We start from the raw sequence: 20,185 nt of genomic DNA, 5'->3' as shown, positions 1-20,185 counted from the left end.
CACACACACACACACACACACACACACACACACACACACACACACCCCAGCTAGAGAGTGGCCAATAACCAAGGGCAATATTGAACGAGGCTACCTACCACCTGGGGAGTCCTACGGGAAGATGGGAGAGGGCAGTCCCAGAGACCCTTCTCTGGGGACTTGCTGGTATGGAATTATTCCATGTCATAAAGTATGACATTCATCTTCCTGCTGCTGATGTTAAGGTAACGCCCAATTCCATTTCTCCTGGATCTTAAAGCCCTGCCCTCTTCGTGTCTTCCCAGTCTGGCACCAGTATAGGCCCTAGGGCCCCGATGGTATTCAGAGTCCATGGCCCTGTTAATTAATACCTTCTGGGCCATGGTCACCCTAAGAGGACAACTGCCCCTTTAGGTTCTTTGCTCACCACACAAAAGGGAGGGCTGCAGTCATGATTCAAGGGGTCGTGTTCCTCCACCAAGCCTAGGACACTGAACCTTGCTTGGTAAATATGTATGATCTCATAACATAACATAATCTGAGAGTTAGAAAGGACCTTAGCAGCTATCCAGTCCATTCTGTACACAAAAGGAATCCTTACTATAACATGCCAGATTAATGAAACCCACCAAGAAGAGGTACCCCCTCAGCTGCTTCAGTAGAGATCTTTGTCTAGGCCAGTGGAGTCCATAGTAACTCCTCTTCTAAGGTCAAGTTTAGTTGCTATGTTTCTTCTTATATCTGACTCCCACCTACCTATTCTTGTGATTGGGTTCCTTCATGCTGGTCTTTTAAAAAACTTTACTGATGCCTTTTTTTGATGATCAACCCCTCACTTTATTGCCTGCAATGCCTTTTCTTAAAAAAACATTAAATAATTTTTTTGTATTATGAACTAAAAAAAGTAGCAATGAACACCAACACTTCTGTATACAAAGGCCAGAAAATTAGAACATGTAAAACTGTGAATCTGTAATATACAGATTGTTATTTAAAATATATTAGCAGTATATTTTAAAATATTTTACTATCATATATTACATTTTCTATAAAATGTTTATTTTCAGTTTCAAATTTTCTCCCTCCCCAATGAATTTTTTTTTATTATTTTCCAACATACTCCACACACCAGTTGAACTCTTGATTTTAACAAAAAAAAGTCAAGTAAAATGAACAGACATAACAGTAACTCCCCTCCCCCCACCTTTCTAAAAGGAAGAAGGTGTGTTTCATTCTCTTTTCTCCCAGAACATTGTCTTTATAACTAACTAATCAAAATTTATACTTTGTAATTAACTAATCAAAGTTCACATGCTCATATTTTCAGTGATCTTTATTCATCACGTTTGCTTTGTGTAGCCCATCGCATCCCAAGCCATATAAAGTAGCCTGGAACAGTTTCTTTTGCTCTGCTGGCTTCAGCAAAGTTCATTACTCAATCCCTTCCTCTGGAGTCCCCCCTAGATCTTGGAGATGATGGGGGCAGAGGAAGGAGGCTAGCAGAACCACAGGCAAAGGTCTTAGATCACCTATACCTAGAAAAGGGATGGGGGCAGGAACTCTGGGCTCACACATTCTCTCTTGTATTTACATCTGATCAGTAAGGCGCAACTGTTTCTATCACCCCTTCCTTTGCTTCCTATCCCAGCTTCCCTCCTCCATCCTAGGTTTCAGTTCTCTTGCTTGGAGCAAAGGTCTCTTCACTGTTATCCCACCGGGAGACTGGGGTGGGGGGAGGAGGGAGGAAACACGAGGAATCCTAAAGACTACCTCTGAACTCTGATCAAGACACTTTAATAGAAGTGAGAATTCATATGCAAGGAGTGAGAAAGGACCTGGCGACAGCAGAGGTCTGGTTTGAGGGAGGCAGTGAGGCAGCCCCTCGCAGAAGATGGAAGGATACCAAATCCTTTTGCTGGGAGAGGGGCCAGATGCTTTGAGCTCTCTATGCGCCCTCCAAGACTTCTCTCCTCCCCACTCCCATGCACACACTCCGCTGGAAGGCCTACTTCTGAGAGGGAGAAGGCTCTAGCTAGGTTATGAGGCGGAAACCGTTTTGGCCTCCCCTTAGCTCGCTTCTCTTCACTTAATGCTGGGCGCCACAGTCCCCCTAGGAGCGAGGAACAAAGGCTCCTCTCTCTTACTCCCTTCCAACTCAGCCCCTGTCCGAGCTGAGCAGTTCAACCTGGGCTGCCTCCCGCTCCAGTCTTTGGCACAGCTCCAGACGGTTCCGCAAATAGCACCGCCAATCTGCGCGCTCTGAGGGCGGGGGCCGGGGCCTTGGCCAGAGTCCAAGCCACCGCGGGGCTCTGCGAGCGTCCTCGGCGCCCAGGGCCCTGAGCAGCTGAGGCAGGTCTCCGAGCAAGCGGAAACGAGGGAGAGTGCGCAGCGACCGGGGAATGTCCCCCTTGGCACAGAGCTTACTAAAGAAGGCCAGCAGGGGAGGTCGAGCCCCTCCAGCAGTTCCTGGGCCAGGATGGAGGTAGCAGCTTAGGGCTGCTCGGAATAAGTCCTGGGGGTCCTGGTCGCATCTGGGCCCGGCCCCGGCCCGCCAGCGGCGGTAGAGTTGGCTGCTGGTCCGACTCCAGAGGAGCAACACGGTGCCCCGCTCCTGTGCCACGCGGGCCTGAACCCCGCACAGCCAAGGCAGCGGCCCCAAGCGGGCTACACGCTCCCCCTCCCACAGGTCCAGGATGACATCGCCGCCGCCTCCCAGGGCCACCCTCAACAACTCGGCCAGGGCGCCCACTAGACGGCGGTGCGCCTCCGAGTCCGCAGAGTAGAGCAGCAGCACGGGCCTGGGTCGACCAGGGCCTGTAGAGAGAGCAGAGACGAAGACAGGAGCAGAATGAAGGAGAAGACTTGAAGAGGGGGCGCTCCATCCCGCCCTTTCTTTCCACACCCTAACTCAGGCCTGAGGTAGGGCAGAGTCTGCCCAGAGCTGAGAATGCATAGGGAGAGGAGAGGCAGGGCACAGGTAGCTTTAGCAGTGGGATGGGGAAGGGCTTGGTGGGGCAGGTGGGGAGACAGATCTGTTCCCAAAGGGATCCCTGATACAGGAAGGTCTATATCCCTAAATCCCTTTCCCTCTTCATATACCTCCTGTATATGGCACTGTCCTGGCCATCTCACCTGTCAGTAGCTTCTGTAAGCCCTGGTAGTTCAAAGCCAGGATGGTCACCAGCAGGGCAGCCCCCATCAACAGCCCCAGGGCCAGAAGCCCCAAGTGCCTGTGAGAGACTGAACCAGGCAAAGGTGAGGACAGGATAGGGCTCCCCTACCTCATCCCCTTTGCCATCTCTGACCCTGAGACTTACCATCGGGACACAAAAGGCGCTTCTGGGAATACTGGACATCTGACCTCCAAACCTGCCCAGTAAAGGGTCCACAATGAGAATGAAGGTAGGGTAGGGAGGAGAGGGGTGGATATGAGAAAGGTTCATTACCAGAACACAGCCCCCGAAGCTCTGTAAGGGGATGATGAGATCTGACTTCACTGGGCCGGAACCATTAGGCTATGAGAACAAAGGATACAATGGTCATCCCCATACATGCAAATGTGTAAAGGGTTCTATAATTTTTGCCATGTTCCTCCCCTCTTTGACAGTGGATAGAGAACATTTAGAGTCAAGAAGAACTGAGTTCAAATCCTGCCTCAGACACTTACTAGCTGTGGGACCCTGGGCAAGTCAGTTAACCTCTGTTTGCCTCACTTTCCTCATCTGTAAAATGAAGAATGGCCTCTAAGGTTCCTTTCAGCTCTAAATCTATGATTCTATGCTTTTACGATCAGGAATTCTTCCTGTCTCCTTTCTGCCTATCCTCCTCATCCTTGAGGGGATGGAGTCCAGTAATGCCTTCTCCATGAAGCAGTCCCTAATTACTGCAACTTGCATTCTCTGACTTCACATAGCATTGGCAGGATGGTGTCATGGAAAGTAGTGAGTCTGAAGTCAGAGCACCTGTATGGAAATCCTAGGGGTGCTACTTACTATGTGATCTTAGGCAAATCCCTTTATCTCTCTAGACCTGAGTTTTCTCAGCTAGAAAATGAGGAGGTTGGATATGAAAAGAAACTAGAAAAGAAATGGGGGGTGGGGTGGGAGATAGGGGGTGGGACAATTGCAACAAATAGTACCAGGAAAAGTCTTCTTCACCGATTGATTCTACCTAAAATATATAGACTATATGTATATACATATATGTAGTATATTGATTATATATTTGACTATAATATACTGATTTAGTGTATATATATATATATATAGTATACTGATTCTAAAATATATAGACATATATAGTAATTGACACAAATGTAGAATGCCAAAATCCATCCCTCAACAGATTACTGAACAAAGGATAGTACTAAAGGGTTTCCAAAAGAATTGACAATTACAAATGACCATATTAAAAACACACCTCCAAATTGCCAATAGTACAAGAAATCAAATGAAAACTACTCTGGTTTCATCACTTAAGCAGCCAGGAGCACAAGACTTGCAGTCAGGAAGACCTGACTATGTGTGTCTACTAAGTGTCAGGAAGACATTTACTATGTTACCCTGGGCAATACATTTAACCTCTCTTTTCTTATGTTTCCTCATCTGTAAAATGGGGAAAATAATAACATCTACCTCACAGGGTTATTGTGAGGTCAAATGAGATAACATCAGTAAAGTATTTTGCAAACCTCAAGGCCCCATTATTATTGTTATCTTATACCCAGGGTGCCAAATTTGCAGCCCTGAGGCTATACGTGGCTTTCTAGGTTTGACTGAATTTGGATTTAGTCAAAAGGTCATGCTTAACAATCTAGAAGGCCATGTATGGCCTCAAGGCCTCAGGTTCCCCACCCTCCTCTTATGCCATACAAATTGGTAAAGAGGATAAAAGATGGGAGTAGTAAATGTTCCATAGGGGGTGGACCTACAGAAATCTAGGGACCCCTTTCTCAGAACAATGTCTTTAGATACATAAAATAAAATACATAGGTTTGCAAAGGTAATAAATCATATTGAAATACACTTATCAAAATAATAATTTTAAAAACCAAGTCCACAGCTCCCAGGTCAAGAACTCCTGTTCTAAAACTTAGGTAAGCAACCCCAAAAGGTACCTGGTCCAACCCCAATGTTCTGTGGGAAGACTGGCACACTGATTCACTCACTGCTGGTAGATGTCAGTGGTTCAACTATTCTTAAAAACAATTTGGAATTATTCGAGAAAATGACTATACTGTCCATACCTTTGACCCAGCAATCCTGCTACTGGGCATATACCTAAAGGAAGTCAATATATATCAAAATATTTATAATAGCACTCTTTGTGCTAGAGACAAAGAAATGGAGACAAAGTAAGAACTCAATAGGGGAAAAGCTAAAAAAACAAAAACAACCCAATGGTATATTAATATAATGATGTATTATTGTACAGTAAGAAATGATGAATATGAGGGAATTCAGAGAAACATGGAAAGATTTTTATGAACTGATGCACTGTGAAATAGGTAGGCCCAAGAGAAATAGGCATAATGACTACAATGTAAAATAAAAAGATTACTAAAAGAAAGTCAACTCTGAGTGACAGAAAAAAAAAAAAAGGTCCTGATGAACAGATAACAAAATACACCTCCCTTGACTCAGCAGAGTATTAGAATACTACTAAAACAGAATACACCATGTCATCTAAGACATATTTTTGCTTAATTGTTTCTCTTTGTTACAAGGGAGAGTTCACCCTAGAGAGGTAATAAAATGAAACAACTGTAAAAATAACCGTAAAAATCAAACATAGTTTAAAAAAAAAAAGATCTGTTCAAATGTATGGATCAGATTCAGCTCTTTGCTGAGGATTTTGTGTGACAGTCTTCAGAGGGCAGAGGTGAGACTTCTAAGACACTATTCTCCCAGCTTGATACATCCTAAAGCTGTTCCACTGGGTTATAATACCTGGGTTATGTTGACGGGATTGGGATGAAAGATGGAGGTGACTGTGGCCATGGTGTAGAGCAGAGAGGACGTGTGTGTGTATGTTCGTGCAAATACAAAATGGGGTACAGATGAACAGTTGGCTAGACCAGTTGCCACAGCCTAGTAAGTTCACAGATGTGTCAGGAACTGAAAAGTGAGGAAATACTGTTCTAGACACACTAACAGAAGTTCGAGTCTAAGACAGAGATTCTTAACTCTTATGGTGCCATGGACCCCTTAGGTGTCTGGTGAAGCCTACGGACATCCTTTTCAGAGTAATATTTTTAGATGCATAAAATAAAACACACAGATTTTCAAAGGCAATAAATTATATTGAAATATGGTTATCAAAATTTTTAAAAAATTTAAGTTCATGGCTCCTGGATTAAGAACCCCTGCTCTGAGACTTAGATAAGAAACCTCAAAAGGCATCTGGTCCAGCCCCGCACCAAACAAGAATAGTTTCCCTAGCATCTCTAACAAAGGCCATTCAGTCTTTGCTTGAAAACCTTAAGGGACAGGGAGGTCACCACCTTCCACTTTTGACTTGCTCTGATTATTTGGGAAGTTTTTCCTTACATTGAGACAAAAGCAGCCTTTCTATAGCCTTTCCTCAGGGCTGCTGGTTCTGCTCTCCCCGGGGCCAGACAGAACAAGACTCTTCCCTCTTCCACATAATAGCCCTTCAAATACTTGACAGCCACATCTCCTTCTAAGCCTTCTCTTGATAAAGGGCAGAAGGATAACGGGACAAACTATAGAGGTAAACAAAGTACTGCAGTGAAGAGCTTCTTGCTTTCTCCCTAATACTAACACCCCCCACCCCCCCCCCCACACCCCTTATGCTCATGGCTAGTTCTCAGGAGGTGAAGGGAATGCTGGAACCTGGGACAGTAGGAAGAAACAAAGATTCTGGCTCCTGCAGGAGATGGCAGAGATGGTGTAGACTGCAGGAATTGTACCTGGCTGACACAGTAAACAGGCAGCTGGGGATCGGAATGTTCCAGCCCCGGAAGGCACCACGCAGCACTGAAAGCAGCTGGGGTCCTTGAGGAGAAGCGCAGGACCAGTTGTTGGTACTGGATATCCATGCTCACGTTCCAGGAGGAGGCTGAAAAGGGGTGAGTTACAGTTACACAGAGTGAGTTTTACACAAGTAGTGAAGATGGAGTTGGGGGTGAGAAGCAAAGGTGTAGCTAGAGGATTGGTACAGTCACAGCTGAGTGAAGGTTAAATGGGGGTGGGGTGGAGATGAGGGAGGATCACACGCTCACCATTCCTATGGGGACATTCAACGTGGGTACTATTCCCAAGAGAGAACTAGGGAAGAGAGGAGAAGAAAGTCACCAGGATGGAGGTAGAAGGGGGAGAAAGACATATTTCCCCTTTCATATGACCTTCCCATCCTCTGTTTTACCAAAGCATCAACTCTCCTTCTTCCCAGAAAGTTCTGCTGCTAGAGTCATACCTTGAAGCAAAGATGTGGGTGCAAATCCACCTTCTCCAAAACATACCACTGTTGGGAAAGAAGGGAGTCAGATGGGAGAAGTTATCAGCCCCAACTCACCCAGGGTCACGAGATGCTCTTCATCTCATGCTGTGGGGCTGCAGTATATGTTGAAAGTTCCCTTAATGCTAGAGATGAAAAAAAAATCTGCTCTCTCTCCTTTTCTCCCTTCCCCTCTCCCTCCCTCTCTCCTCTCTCCCTTTACCCCCCCCAATGTCTCCCTCTGTCTCTCTCCATCTTCCCCTCCCCACCTTTCTCTCTCTCCACCTCCTCCTTACCCCCTCTGATGCAGAGACTGTGGCATTGGGAAGGTCTTCACAGGGACTGTGCCAGCTCTGTTTCTGGCACAGGGAGGCCTTGAGCTTCACTGGGCAGCGTAGGGTTAGGATCATGGCCATCTGGTCCTGGTCGCTGTGGTCAGTGAACTGCACTGACCTCCAGAAGTCCATGCTGTCTGTGGGCAAAAGGTCTCCTGGTCGGGTGCTTGCTCGATCTTCTTGCCCCCGTCCCAGATAGTTTCTCTGTTGTGGTGCTAATGTGATGGACAAGGCAGGTCAGGCCATCCCAATGTCCTTCATATCTGACCCAACTCTCGAGCTCATGACTCTGCAACGTGCATCCTCTGCTCCACACACTCCAGACTGCTCCTTGTCTCCTCCCTCCCCCACTGTCACCCACAGACCATGTTCCCAGCTCTCTGATTTTAGCAATGCTGTCCTCTCCCTACTAACAATCCAGGCTTCAAAGCCCAGCTCAAATCCCTCTGCTCCCACAAAGCAGTCCTGGATGGCTCCAGCCCACCTGGTTTTCCTCCTTCTTTGAAATCTTAGAGCATTTACAATGTGTACCATACAACTGGTCTCTTCCTTATTCACTATCTTGTGCTGTATGCCATTCCATAATACTCACTGAACAAGTACTTAAGGAGTAGATGGCATTGTATAGCCAGTCTCCCCATCCAGGCTACAAGGAGGGAGAAACAAGCATGCTCACCAAGCGAGCGATGTTTATTGACTTACTTATCAGAGTGTCGAGAGACAGGTGCCACTGCCATCTTATCTCTTGTTCCCGAAGTGCAAAAATAGGGCAGCTCTCCCCACCCACCCCAAACCCCAAGTCCCAGTGATAATGGCATTTGGAGGAGTTTATCCTTAGAGTGAAGGATTGGGATGAGGTTTGTGTGGGCTACTCACAGACTTCAGGTTGGTCCTTCAAGGGGCACCGCTTCCTCCGCACACTGTCCTGGTGCAGGTATGCTGCCTGATGGAATGAAGGGGGGTGGGGTTGGATGCTCAGAAGGGCAGACTTTTTTTATACCACCTAGACCCCAAACCCACTTTGATCTAGCCCTGTTAGAATCCAATTCTCTGGGGCCAGAGATAAAGAACTAGAGTATGCACTCAGCATCCAAGAAGGGGACCCACACAAATTGAGAGAATTCAACTCCTTGAAGGAGAGGAAAAATCAGTAGGTGGGAAGCCAAATAAAATAGGAATAATGATAATAGCTGACATTTAATTTCCTCTTTTCCACCAAGAACTATGTCACATCTGGGAACCCTTTGGGCTCCATCTCCCCACTCCCAGCCTCATTTCAGCAGTACCTCCTGAGGCATTCATTGTCTTCATGTGGCCCCCACCTCCTTCACCTAGGCTACTCAGAGCCCCCTAATGTTTTGCTCAGCAGAACCTGCAGCCCCCCCCCCCAAATCCTGGTACTCTCCCTTTGCATTCAGTTTATTTACCCATCAACCATCGGTCATACTGTGCCCTGCCCCACCCTGCTATGTTTCATAGCTTCAGGATCTTGTTTTCTCCTTTTCCATCTCATTTTATCAACTAATCCATGTGAAGTTGGGAGGAGGTGAATGGTCACTTGAGGTCAGGATCATCCCTTCAAATGACCCCAGTGGAGACAAAGTTAATTTCAGTTCTGAACTCCTAGGACAACTTAATAAATGATTGTTGACTATTGACTGACTCAGCATTCTGAAGCAAAACTGGCACCCAGATCAGTCCTAGATTGGGGGCAAGAGACAAAATTGTATAATGAATAAAATGCTGGAGTCAAGAATGCTGGAGTTCAGGTCCCGCCTCAGACACTAGCTGGGTGACCCTAGGCAAGTCACAACCTCTTAAAGCCTCTGTTTCTTCATCTGTAAATTGGGGGTAATAATAGAACCTACTACACTGGGTTATAAGGATCAAAGGAGAAAGTACACACAGAACAATCTGGAAAACTTAAGATGCAATATGCGTTAGCTTCTCTTCTTAGACTGGCCATCCCAGACCCTCCCTTGACATCCCATTGGATAGGTAAGAAGTGAGTCTCCTCACTTCTTAGGGAGGATGAGGGCCAGGAACAGTCACTAGTCCACTGGGTACTATGGAGAATTAAAAATACACATATTCCCCTATCAAAGTCTCAGCAACACAACCTCTCACCTCTATGCAAAGACAGGGCAGCAGGAACTCATAGGGCAGCTGGACCGTGTGACCTCCAGACACAGTCTCCTGTAGGAGAAGCAGAAAGGGGAGGAAAGGAAGATGCCTAAGGAAGGGCAGGTGCATTCTGGATGGGTATCTCCAGGCCATGAAGAGGATCTGGAGGCTTAAGGATTGAGGTGGAGGAAAGTAGGACCTAGGCTTGAAAGTTCCCTGTGACAGTTGGTCAAATATATCTAATCTGTCATACTGCAAAATACTCTCTTTTTCCTCTGAAAAAAGCTGCTCTCCTTGGGGAGAGTCTGTGTTTTGTGTTTCACAGTTTGTTTCCTCAGTCCCATTTTCTACATTTTGCTGTCTGGGTGCCTGACAATTATGTTGTGGGAGAAGAATTAGAGGTATGTACAAAGAGACTTAGGCTGGAGGCCCACCCCCAGGGCTGCTCACAGGGGGACAGACTGACTTCCCTGATGGAAACAGCCAGAACCAGGAGGTTGGATGCCAGGATTACTAGGCTATGACATATATGATATGTCTGTGATCCTATGAGGTCTTCTAGTCTCAGTGGTGACAACTTCGAGCTACTGGGGGATGAAGCTCATTAGAGCACTGGGGCATAGGCCAAATCCTGGAAGAATTCACCTGGAGAACATGGGGGAGATGGAGTGCCAGACATATAGCACTTTGGAAGAAGACTGGACAAGGAAGTCAGAAGGCCTGAGTTCTAGTACCAACTAATGACACCAACTCACTAAGTGACCATGATTAACCTCTTTGGGCCTCAATTATGTTTATCTATAAAATGGGATTCATAATTTCCATTCTACTGATAATGAAAATGATTCCCATTTCCTGACAGAGAAGTGATGGACTCAGTAAGCAGAATGAGACACATGTTTCTGGACTCGGCCAACGAAAGAATTTGTTTTGCTTGACCATGCTTATTTATTAGGAAGTGTTGGGTTTTTTTTTGGTTTTTTTTTTTGGTGGGGAAGGGAAATAGGAAGGAGAAAAAGTAAGTGCGTGATAATTGAAAAAAATAAAATTTAATTAAAAACACCTAAACAAACTAAACAATCCCTGTCCTACTAATTTCACTAGGACCCTGTGAAGAGTAAAGGTTAATAATATGCATGAGAGGGTTTTGAAAAACCTAAAGCATCTGCAACTATAAGGGGATATTATAAAGAATTTCTCTAACCTTTTTTACCTCACAACCCTGGCTGGAATTTCAGCCCCATTGCTTATCATAGTGACAGACTCAGCAACCTTTCAAAGATACAGTGTCATGTTGTTAACCCTTGCTTGGCCAAAGTCACAGAGTCATATCCCCCCCCCCTTAAAAATATGCCCTCCATAAACTTCTTAAAGCAATCAAAGACATTATTGGGGTCAGCATTGATGGGTTCGATTATAGAGAAAAAATTTTAAATATTTCAACAATGGGAGCAAAAAACCTAAGACAAAAAGAAAAAAACAAGAAACAAAAACATTTATGAACAATATGTTGGGCACATCTTGACTTCTAGAACATACAGAGAACTAACACAAGGGCAGCAAAGCATAGTGGATGGGGCCAGCCTAGAGCAAGGAAGACCTGGGTTCAGATCCTGCCGCAGTATCATGCTGGTATGCTAGTGACCATTAGGAAATCACTTAACCTCACAGTGCCCCAGGCAAGTCTCTAGATAAATTACAGATGAGATGGAGCTCTGCATCAGTGGGAGGTCTTTCCATGTCAAGAGTTCCCCCACACTAATGAAATCACAAATCTCCAACTCCCCCACAAAAAGGAGGTAAAAAGTAAATACATATCAAGTTATTAGTAGTTAAAAAGAATGGAGAGACAATTCATAAAAACCAGTATGGATCTGGAGAACAAGTAATGAAACTTTCCCCCCTTCTCATGACAGAGCACAAGGGGCAGAAGAGTGTATACATTGTCAGATATGGTCACTACATCCATGGTATATATGCATGTATGTGTGTGTGTGTATATACCCATATATACATATGTACATACACACATACACACGCACAGAGAGAGATAGAGAATTACAAGAAAGGTTGTAGACAAAAGGTATCCCAAAATGCTTTTTTTGTTTGTTTGTTTGTTTTCGCTAGGCAATGGGGTTAAGTGCCTTGTCCAGCGTCACGCCGATAGTAAGTGTCATGTCTGAGGCCAAATTTGAATTCAGGTCCTCCTGACTCCAAGGCCAGTGCTCTATCCACTGCACCACCCAGCTGCCCCTAATAATTAAAATAATAAAAGAGATGAGAATGAAAACTACAAAGTATCTTCACACATTCATTAAACTATCCATCCAATAAACAATTAAATAAAAAAAGAGAAAAACAATGGTGCAGGTATACTTTCCAGCACTAAGCAGAGTAATATTTCTAGAAAGCAAAGTGGCCCAGTGTGACAAAATTGGCCATGGCCTTTGACTTGGTGATACATCTAAATATCTAGACTAAATCTAAACTAAATATCAAGAAAAAAAATTAAAGTAAAGAAAGGTCTCTATGTACAAAGATTTTTATAGCAGCACTAGTTAGAACAGTGAGACTCAGGAGGGAAAGAGATATGAGTTATTGAAAAGTTGCCCACTGGATTTGGAATCAGGGGACTTCTCTCTTTTGCAAGGGCACCTGTGTGACCAACCTGGGGTCAAGGTAAAGTGAGATGGATAGACTGTATGACCTCTAAAGTCATTCTAAGCTCAAAATCCCACTTATGTATATATGTATGTATACACACATGTATGTATGTATATGTGCCTATATGTATATATGTGTATATAGGATAAGTTACAGATGATATGGAGATCTGTGTTTACATGTTTTTTAAAAAATTGGAAACTTCACAAAAAATTAGAAACTTCACAAAAAGCACAACCTTTTTTTTGAGCTGAGATTCATTTGAGCTGATAACTACCTCTTTTTCCCCATGCTTTTAAAATTCTGAACTTAACACAAAAAACACCCCAAGATCATTTCCATTACAAAGTAGAATACAAAAAAGTATATGAAACCATAAATATCTATTCCACACTACTTGTTCTTAAAAAAAAGACATCACTTTCAAAATTATCCTGTTTGTCTATTTCCTTCCATTCATTCTCTTCTGTGCATTAAAAAAAGTTTCAATATTCTTTTCTTCAACATCACCAATGCTACCTCCTGCCCCCTCTTCCCCTTACCATTTCTATTAAAAACAGAAAGAAAGAAAAAACCCACCTTGTAACAAATTAGCATAGTCAAGCAAAACAAATCCCTACGAGGGCAATGTCCAGAAATGTCTGTTTCCTTCTGAGTTCATCCTTTCTCTGTCAGGAGGGGGCTCATGTGAGAGAAGTTTGTCCTTGAAATGCATCTATACATGTTCTCAGCAAGTTCAGCCTATCATGTTTTATGCAATGACTTTGACGACATAAGGGCACAGAGAGAGACTGTCTGGGGTAGGGCAGGAGAGAGTAGACGTAATAAATAATAAATAATCCTTGGAGAACAGATGTGAGAAAATGAAGAAAGATGCAATTTTGCTTAAGGCCCTATGGGGCCCTACTGTAAAGACATTATTCTCTCCTGGAAGGCAGTGGCATAGTAGAAAGAGCGCTTGGCCTTGGAGTCAGAAGACCTGGGCTCAAATTCCAGCCCCTCCACAATGGGCAGCCAATATAATTCAAATCACCTCAACTAAATCTCAGTTCCCTCATCTGTAGTATTGACATAATCTATACTTGCACTGCACACATTATTTGGTTGTTGTGAAAGTGAGCTCTTTGTAGAGTTATTTTCTTCTCCCTTCCCTGAGAATGCCCTCCAGGGACCCTCAGGCTCTATGGTCTGTCTGCCCTAGGGATTGCATTTTTTTTACCTGTTTGTGGAAGGGACTGCTCAATTCCTCACACTCCAGAACCCACTGGTGGCACAGCCTCACACTGATGTCAGGGCCCAGTGGAGCTGTGACCTGAACAGCCCTCTCTCCCAGGAGCAGCTCGAAGGAGAACTCAGGCCCTGGAGGAAGCGGATGGAGAGGCCCTGACCTTCAGTTCAGAACAGGCTTGATCACTGCCGCATGGGCACCCTCTGGGGGTCTACCCCCAGCCCAGCCCACTCCTCCAGCAAGCATATCCTTATGCTCACCTCTACGCCTTTGGGAACCAGGCAGCTGCCAAATCCCATCGGCTATCTCTGGAGGGCTGAACTGGGTCCTTTTTAAGCGCAGCCCCGAGCTGGGCACAGCTGGGAAGGAGACAGCAACATGGTGGCCCTGTCTAGCCAGGCAGCAGTCACATAGCCACTTCCACTGAGGACAGAGGACAAGACAATTTTGTATGTGCACTGTTGTCTCCACCAGTAGAAGGTGAACTACTCCAGGACACAGACTGTGTTTTTGTCTTCCTTCCTATCCCCATCACGTTTTATCCCCGTAGGCACTTTAAATCCATACTTATTGATGATCATTATGAGCCATAAAGCACAATAGCATTGGACTAGAGGTCAGAGATCTGACCCCTGACCACCTGTGTGGCCATGGGTTAAGTCACTCAAAGTCTCAGTTTTCCTATCTGTAAAATGAGAAAAATAATCCGTCTCATCCTTCCCTTCCCACATCTTCCACCTAGACAATGAGAGGATGGGATGAGGTGATAGATGTGAGAATGCTTTGGTAATAAAAATGTTAGAGAGATCAGGCCACAGACAAGCTTCGGAATGAAGAGGAGGTGGGAGAATGGAGGAAGAGGCAGGATACCTGGGCAGCAGTTGGCATCCTGAGCCTCATGCAAAGCTGGAACTTAGGGGACTTGTGAGATTTCCACATTAGAAAGTGAAGCCAGGGCTTTCGAAGACCTGAGGATAGAGTAGGAGAAAAACATCGCTGGGGATATATAGTCCCTTCAGAGGTCATAGGACATAGAATTAGAGCTAGAAGGAACTTCAGAAGCTAGGTGGTCCAAGCCCCTCATTTTACAGATGAAGAAACAGGCCAGGAGAGATTTTTGATTTGCCCAAGGTAACACCGCTAATAAATATCTGAGGCAGGATTTGACTCAGGTCTCCCTGACTCCAAATGTGAAATTCTAGCCTCTAGCCTGACTCTGCCTCCTTTTCCTGATGAAGCACACTATTAGAAGGTCATCTGGAGACACAGCATGGTGAAATGGATGTAATCCTAGCCTTGCAGCCAGGTTTGGAATCCCATCTCACAGATATAACCTTGGGCAAGTCGTTTATCCTCCTCTCTCTCAGCCTCCGTTTCCTCATCAGTAAAATGGAGTTAACAATAGCCCCTACCTCACAGGTTGTAGTGAGGAGCAAATGAGATACTGTATATAGAGCATGTTGTCAATGTAAAAGTGCTCAATAAAAGTTATGAACTTTAAGAATCTAGGAGAAAGATGGGGCTACTATAGGTAGGCAGACTAAAAAGATTGAACCTCTTTGTAGAACATCTTAACATTTTACACTTCAGACCAATCCAAGTTAGTGCTGTAGTCTGGTTAGACAGGGCCTCTTGCCCCAGAATGGGCAGGGTGGAGGGACGTTTGGGTAGAAATAGCCAGAATGACAGATAAGTTTGATAAGTACCACTCCCAACTTCAAAGGGTTCCACTAACCCACATGGTTACTCTTTCCTGGCCCACTCACTAGAGATACATCAATAAAATGTTCCAGTTCTCTAGACCTACCTTGAGAAAACATCCCACGGACTCTAACCTCCCTGGGCCATTCAAAGCCAGACTGAAATGTTCTCTGCAGGGCTGGGTGCCTGAGATTAAGTATGTTTTTTTCATCCTAAATAACTGGAGCATCAAGATGGTGGATGGAATGAGATGGCAGCCCAATGGTCAGGGCATATGAACCCTCAAAACCTTGGCCCACTAAATCAAGGTGACCACTGTTGGCTGTCTCCCCACTCCCAAGCCTGGAATTCTCTCCTTCTTCATCTCTCCCTCTGACTTCCTTCAAGATCCTGCTAAAATTCCACCTTCTTCAAAAAGCCTTTCTTGATTCCCCTTAATGCTGGTGCCTTTCCCCTGTTGATTATCTCAACTTATCCTGTATATATCTTGTTGCTACATAATTGTTTGCATGTTTTAGACTGAGCTTCTTGAGAGCAGGGACTGTCTTTTGCTGCTGACTGACCTAGGTTCTGTCTCTGTACCTTTTGATCCTAAACCTGACTAACATAGTCTATAAAACCTCAAAGGGTATAGAAAGGTCCCCAAATCCCAGTGTACTAAAACTAAGTTGAGGAGTACTACTTAAAGATTGCAGGAGGTAAACTGAGGCTAAACAAAAGGAGGTCCTGCATTACACAGAGAACTCAAGAGAGGCAAATTCATGACTCAAAGAATCACTAAACACTGAAAATATGAGAAATTTCAAATAAGATTTGAAAGATACATAGGATCATTCTGGCACATCCTTAATCTGTTTAGAGTTCACAAAGGGAAGGTGAATATGTTCTTCCACAGGTAACACAGTAGAAAGAGTAATAAACTGGGAAAGAGGAGATTTAGGTACTCTAAGTCCTGGCTTAGCCACTAATTAGCCATGTTACCTTGAACTAAGAATTTTCCCTCTTCGGGCTTCAACCTTCCTCATCTATAAAATGAAGGCATTGAATCAGATGATTTCTGAGGTTCTTTCCAACTCTAAAACCCTATGATTTCATGATCTTGTGTCCCTTTGGATTCCTATAAGAGACAAACCGGGATTCAACGAACCCTAGGTTTGAACTAAGATCCCAGATCTTAATCCCCACTTTCTACTGTTATTTCTCAAGATGTCTCTCTTCCCTTCCCCAAGTACCCACTCACTAAAGGTGAATGGATTATCTGATAGCTTTAGTCCTACTCCAACTTTTCCAGTGGGAACTGACTGGTCCCAAAGGGTGATTCTTCTGTCCTAGAGGTCTGGTCTCCATACCTGGCATGTTCAAAGCAAGTTGGAAGTGGAAGCAGAGTGGGCATCGCCACACCAGAGAGCACTGTGACCTTTTGGACAAGACCCCATTCTGGTGAAGGTCAAGAGCAGGACTTTCTGCAAGGGATTAGGAAGGGGGACAAACATTGGGGTCTCAGGTACATTTACATCTCTGTACTGACAGGAGAAACTAGTTAGAGCTCAAGAGTAGGAAGCACTGAAGACTCTCCAAGGGCTTGAAACAAGTTTTTGTTTGTTTTTTTAAAGAGAAAACAGACTCACCGATAAAATTGTCATCCTGCCAGGTTGGGGGCCCAGGGGCCAGGTTGGAAAGGAAGGAAAAGCAGCATTAATATAAAGACTGTCAGGGAAAAACTAGCCCAGGACCTTTGTCCCAAACTGCCCACAGGAAGAGTTATCGGGCTACCAGCCCACCCACTCAGGGTCATCTGCTGGTTCCACCCTATATGAGCCACAAACCCACCACCGGCACCTTGAAGTCCTGTCCCAACAGCCTGCTGTCTGAGCAGAGACACTGGGGGCAGGAGAGGAGGACAAGGGGGAAGCAGGGAATGACATGGGGCAGGATCTTTGACAGACGGAGGGCAGGTGGGGAGTGGGGAGCGGGGGCAAGGGTTATCCCCAATGCTTCATGTCCTTACCATGTGGGAAGGCTGAAAACAACGGGGCCCCCACCAGTTCACGTGAGAGGACCTGCTGCCAGAATAGCCAGAGAGGCTGATGAGAAGAAGCAAAGAGCCAACGAGGGGAGCCCCTGGCAGCAGGGTCCCCATGAGCCTCGGAGAGATTAGCGCACTGGGAACATGGCTGCATTGCTGGAGATGGGCTGCCAGGTGTCCCTCTTCGGTACGTACGCTCCAGCCCGAGCCTGCCCTGTGCCCATCCTGAAGCTCCTCCTCAGCTGCTCACCAGCCGGCCAAACCACATTCCTTTTCTTCCGAGCTAGGGCTTGTCCTGGAAAGGAGTTCTGCCCCCAGTTCCTGAAGAGTCAAAGGCCTCCAGAGGCTGACTTGCCCTCTAGGGTGGAGCAGGTAGGTGGAGGAAAGGGTATGCTTCTAAGGGAAAGGTTGGGCTGCACCCACAGATAGGGAGGAGTGTCTGCCCAGGCTGGCTCCCTGACCCCTCCCGCCCCCCACCTTCACCACCCTGGAGCTCTCATCTTTTCACCCGTCTGTCTCGCAGCCCTAAATCTCTGAAGAGAGAGATCTCGAGGCACGTGCACAGCACTAAGATTTCTTTGCACCCTAATTCTGGGGAGCTACTTGCTCTCTCATCTCTCAGTCCAGCTCACCAAGAACTATTTTTCTTCCTGCTGTTAACCTATGGATCTCTTTTTGGTCTGGGTACTCTGGAGAAAAGGGTTTAAGTCAGAGGGACCCAGGAACCTCAAGGCCCCATTTCTCCAGGCAGCTGAGTCAGGTAGTTCCAAAATTTGCCCCCGAGCCCTGGAGATAGGGGAGGGGCCCATGTACAATACTGACCTGGTTTCCTGCGGTTTCCTGTGCCGGAAAAAAAAAAAAGGTGGGGGAGGGGAATTGACTAGGTTCCATCATTTGTGGGGACCCTACCATCCCACAGCTTCCTCCTTCTCATGCCCCATTCAAACAACCTCAGCCCCTCTTTCACATAAACATCTATCCATAGAAGTCTGGAGGCCATCTATGGAGCTCAGTTATTTTGTGAGTTCGGGGTGCCTGCCAAGGCAGTTGAGAAAACAAAGAAACCTGGGGGACAGGACAGTGCCAGAACATTTGATTTGGACTCAGGACACTTGGGTTGGAATCTTATTTCGGCTATTGTCTAGCAAATGCCCTTGGGCATATAAGTAATTTTCCTGCTCTGAGACTCACCTTCATCATTAAAATCAGGAGGCTTGGACTTGGTGATCTCTAATCTCCTTCTGGGTTCTAAAGTCTAGCATCTCATCTTGTGGCTTCACACCTCAACCCCTGAGACCATCGCTACTAGACGGTGCCTGGCACATAAGAAGTGCTCAATGAACGATGGCTAAACGAATGAATGAAAGCAGACTGTTCTGAACCAGGAGTATCCCCCTACCTCCTGACATTGGGAAAACAGACAGGAAAGAATGGTGTTGGGAGGTCTCCGCAGCAATAAGCAGCAACTAGATTTGACTGCGTGCCATAAATGGAAGGAGTGCAAACAGAAAGAGGGTGGATAGCTGGGTGGAGCACAGGAAACAATGACTTATGACATGGCAGGGATTGTTGGCAGGTGTCAGTAAGGGGGAGGAGGGAGAGAAGGGAATAAGCATTTATTTGTCACCGATTATTTTATACTGAAATAAAATAAAATAAAGTAAAATAAAATGTGCTAAGCACTTTATAAATATCTCATTGGATTCTCACCACAACCTTGGCAGGTAGGTGCTGCTATTATCTCATTTTACACTTGAGAAAATTGAGACAAACAGGGGTTAAGTGACTTGCCCAGGGTCACACAGCTAGTAAGCGCCTGAGGCTGGATTTGAACTCAAGTCTTCCTGGCTCTAAGCCCAGTGCTCTATTCAGTGCATCAACCAGCTCTTTACAGTTAGAATGCTAATGAGGGTAAATAAAGGATGTTTTCTACTGGGGAGAAAGGCTTTCTCCACAGAATCATGGCAGTTAGCTGGTCAACCTTTCAAAGACGTGCCTCTCCGTGCTAGCTTAAAGCATAATCAAATGGCCCAGATTTCACATGCTAACCTTTACTTATGCATCAAACCCAGGTTCCTGACCCTTTCATGCTCTGGCCCAGAAATAATTAGGAGGGCCCTGGGCCTCTTCAGTTACACCAAGTCCCAAAGTACCAACTCTATGAGCATCAGCTACTTTAATGAGAGCCAACAGAGCAGCCACGCTGAATGTGAAGGGGTAAGTTCGCCTAGTGCATATGTTTGGCACTGTTCCAGTTCATCTAACTGGTGCCTTTACCTTTGTTCTTCTGGAAGACAACCAAGTCCTAGGAAACTTGAGGAAATAAATCTCCACAGGGAGACCCAGTCTTATCTCCTAGTCATCTCCATGGGATGGGCCTTGATCCTCTTGCTGAAAGCATGAATTAACTGGCTTCCTTGGTTAGCATGACACAAGTACTCTGAGTTTCTCTGCCATTTTGCTACTGAATATATTCAATGATGCTTCAGCATTGACAGGAGTAACACCTGTTATAAAGGAGGCTTCTATTCAGGGAAGGTAATTAGGAAATAATTGAGGTAGAAAAAATTCCAGCAATAATATAGCATTTAAAAGTAATGCCTTTGAGGTAGATGACAATTTATTTCCCATTCATTCCCAAACCACTAGAATGCTCAAATAACTAGTTTC

At 45.3% G+C, this 20,185-nt stretch overlaps 2 protein-coding genes across 9 annotated transcripts in view; one reads left to right on the top strand and one right to left on the bottom strand.

The window, feature by feature from the left end:
• Positions 1-1,046: 1,046 nt before the first annotated feature.
• On the bottom strand, positions 1,047-19,084 carry IL17RE (interleukin 17 receptor E). Of its 8 annotated transcripts, XM_027863760.1 has the most exons (18): positions 18,707-19,084; positions 18,338-18,355; positions 17,498-17,873; positions 17,118-17,133; positions 16,839-16,952; positions 14,659-14,756; positions 14,049-14,211; positions 13,780-13,919; positions 9,900-9,968; positions 8,649-8,715; positions 7,734-7,987; positions 7,417-7,464; positions 7,223-7,268; positions 6,911-7,059; positions 3,426-3,494; positions 3,297-3,348; positions 3,112-3,219; positions 1,047-2,793 (listed from the first exon to the last, which is right to left on the bottom strand). In XM_027863760.1, the coding sequence occupies exons 3-18, from the start codon at positions 17,627-17,629 to the stop codon at positions 2,135-2,137; spliced, it is 2,184 nt and encodes a 727-aa protein (XP_027719561.1). In that variant the 5' UTR covers positions 17,630-17,873; positions 18,338-18,355; positions 18,707-19,084; the 3' UTR covers positions 1,047-2,134. The 8 variants fall into 8 exon arrangements, with proteins under 8 accessions (XP_027719561.1, XP_027719564.1, XP_027719559.1 ...); XM_027863763.1 differs by lacking the exon at positions 16,839-16,952; XM_027863758.1 differs by lacking the exon at positions 17,118-17,133.
• The window catches only part of CIDEC (cell death inducing DFFA like effector c), a 46,890-nt gene continuing 33,708 nt past the window's right edge, over positions 7,004-20,185 (top strand). The window contains exon 1 of the mRNA XM_027863767.1: positions 7,004-7,069. Coding sequence (XP_027719568.1) covers positions 7,038-7,069 — 32 coding nt within the window. The 5' untranslated portion in view covers positions 7,004-7,037. The remainder of the gene's footprint in view (positions 7,070-20,185) is intronic.

The sequence above is a fragment of the Vombatus ursinus genome, unplaced genomic scaffold (genome assembly GCF_900497805.2).
Source record: "Vombatus ursinus unplaced genomic scaffold, bare-nosed wombat genome assembly UNPS02014773.1, whole genome shotgun sequence".
NCBI classification, from domain to species: Eukaryota; Metazoa; Chordata; class Mammalia; order Diprotodontia; family Vombatidae; genus Vombatus; species Vombatus ursinus.
This window is presented reverse-complemented; position numbering and strand designations above follow the sequence as displayed.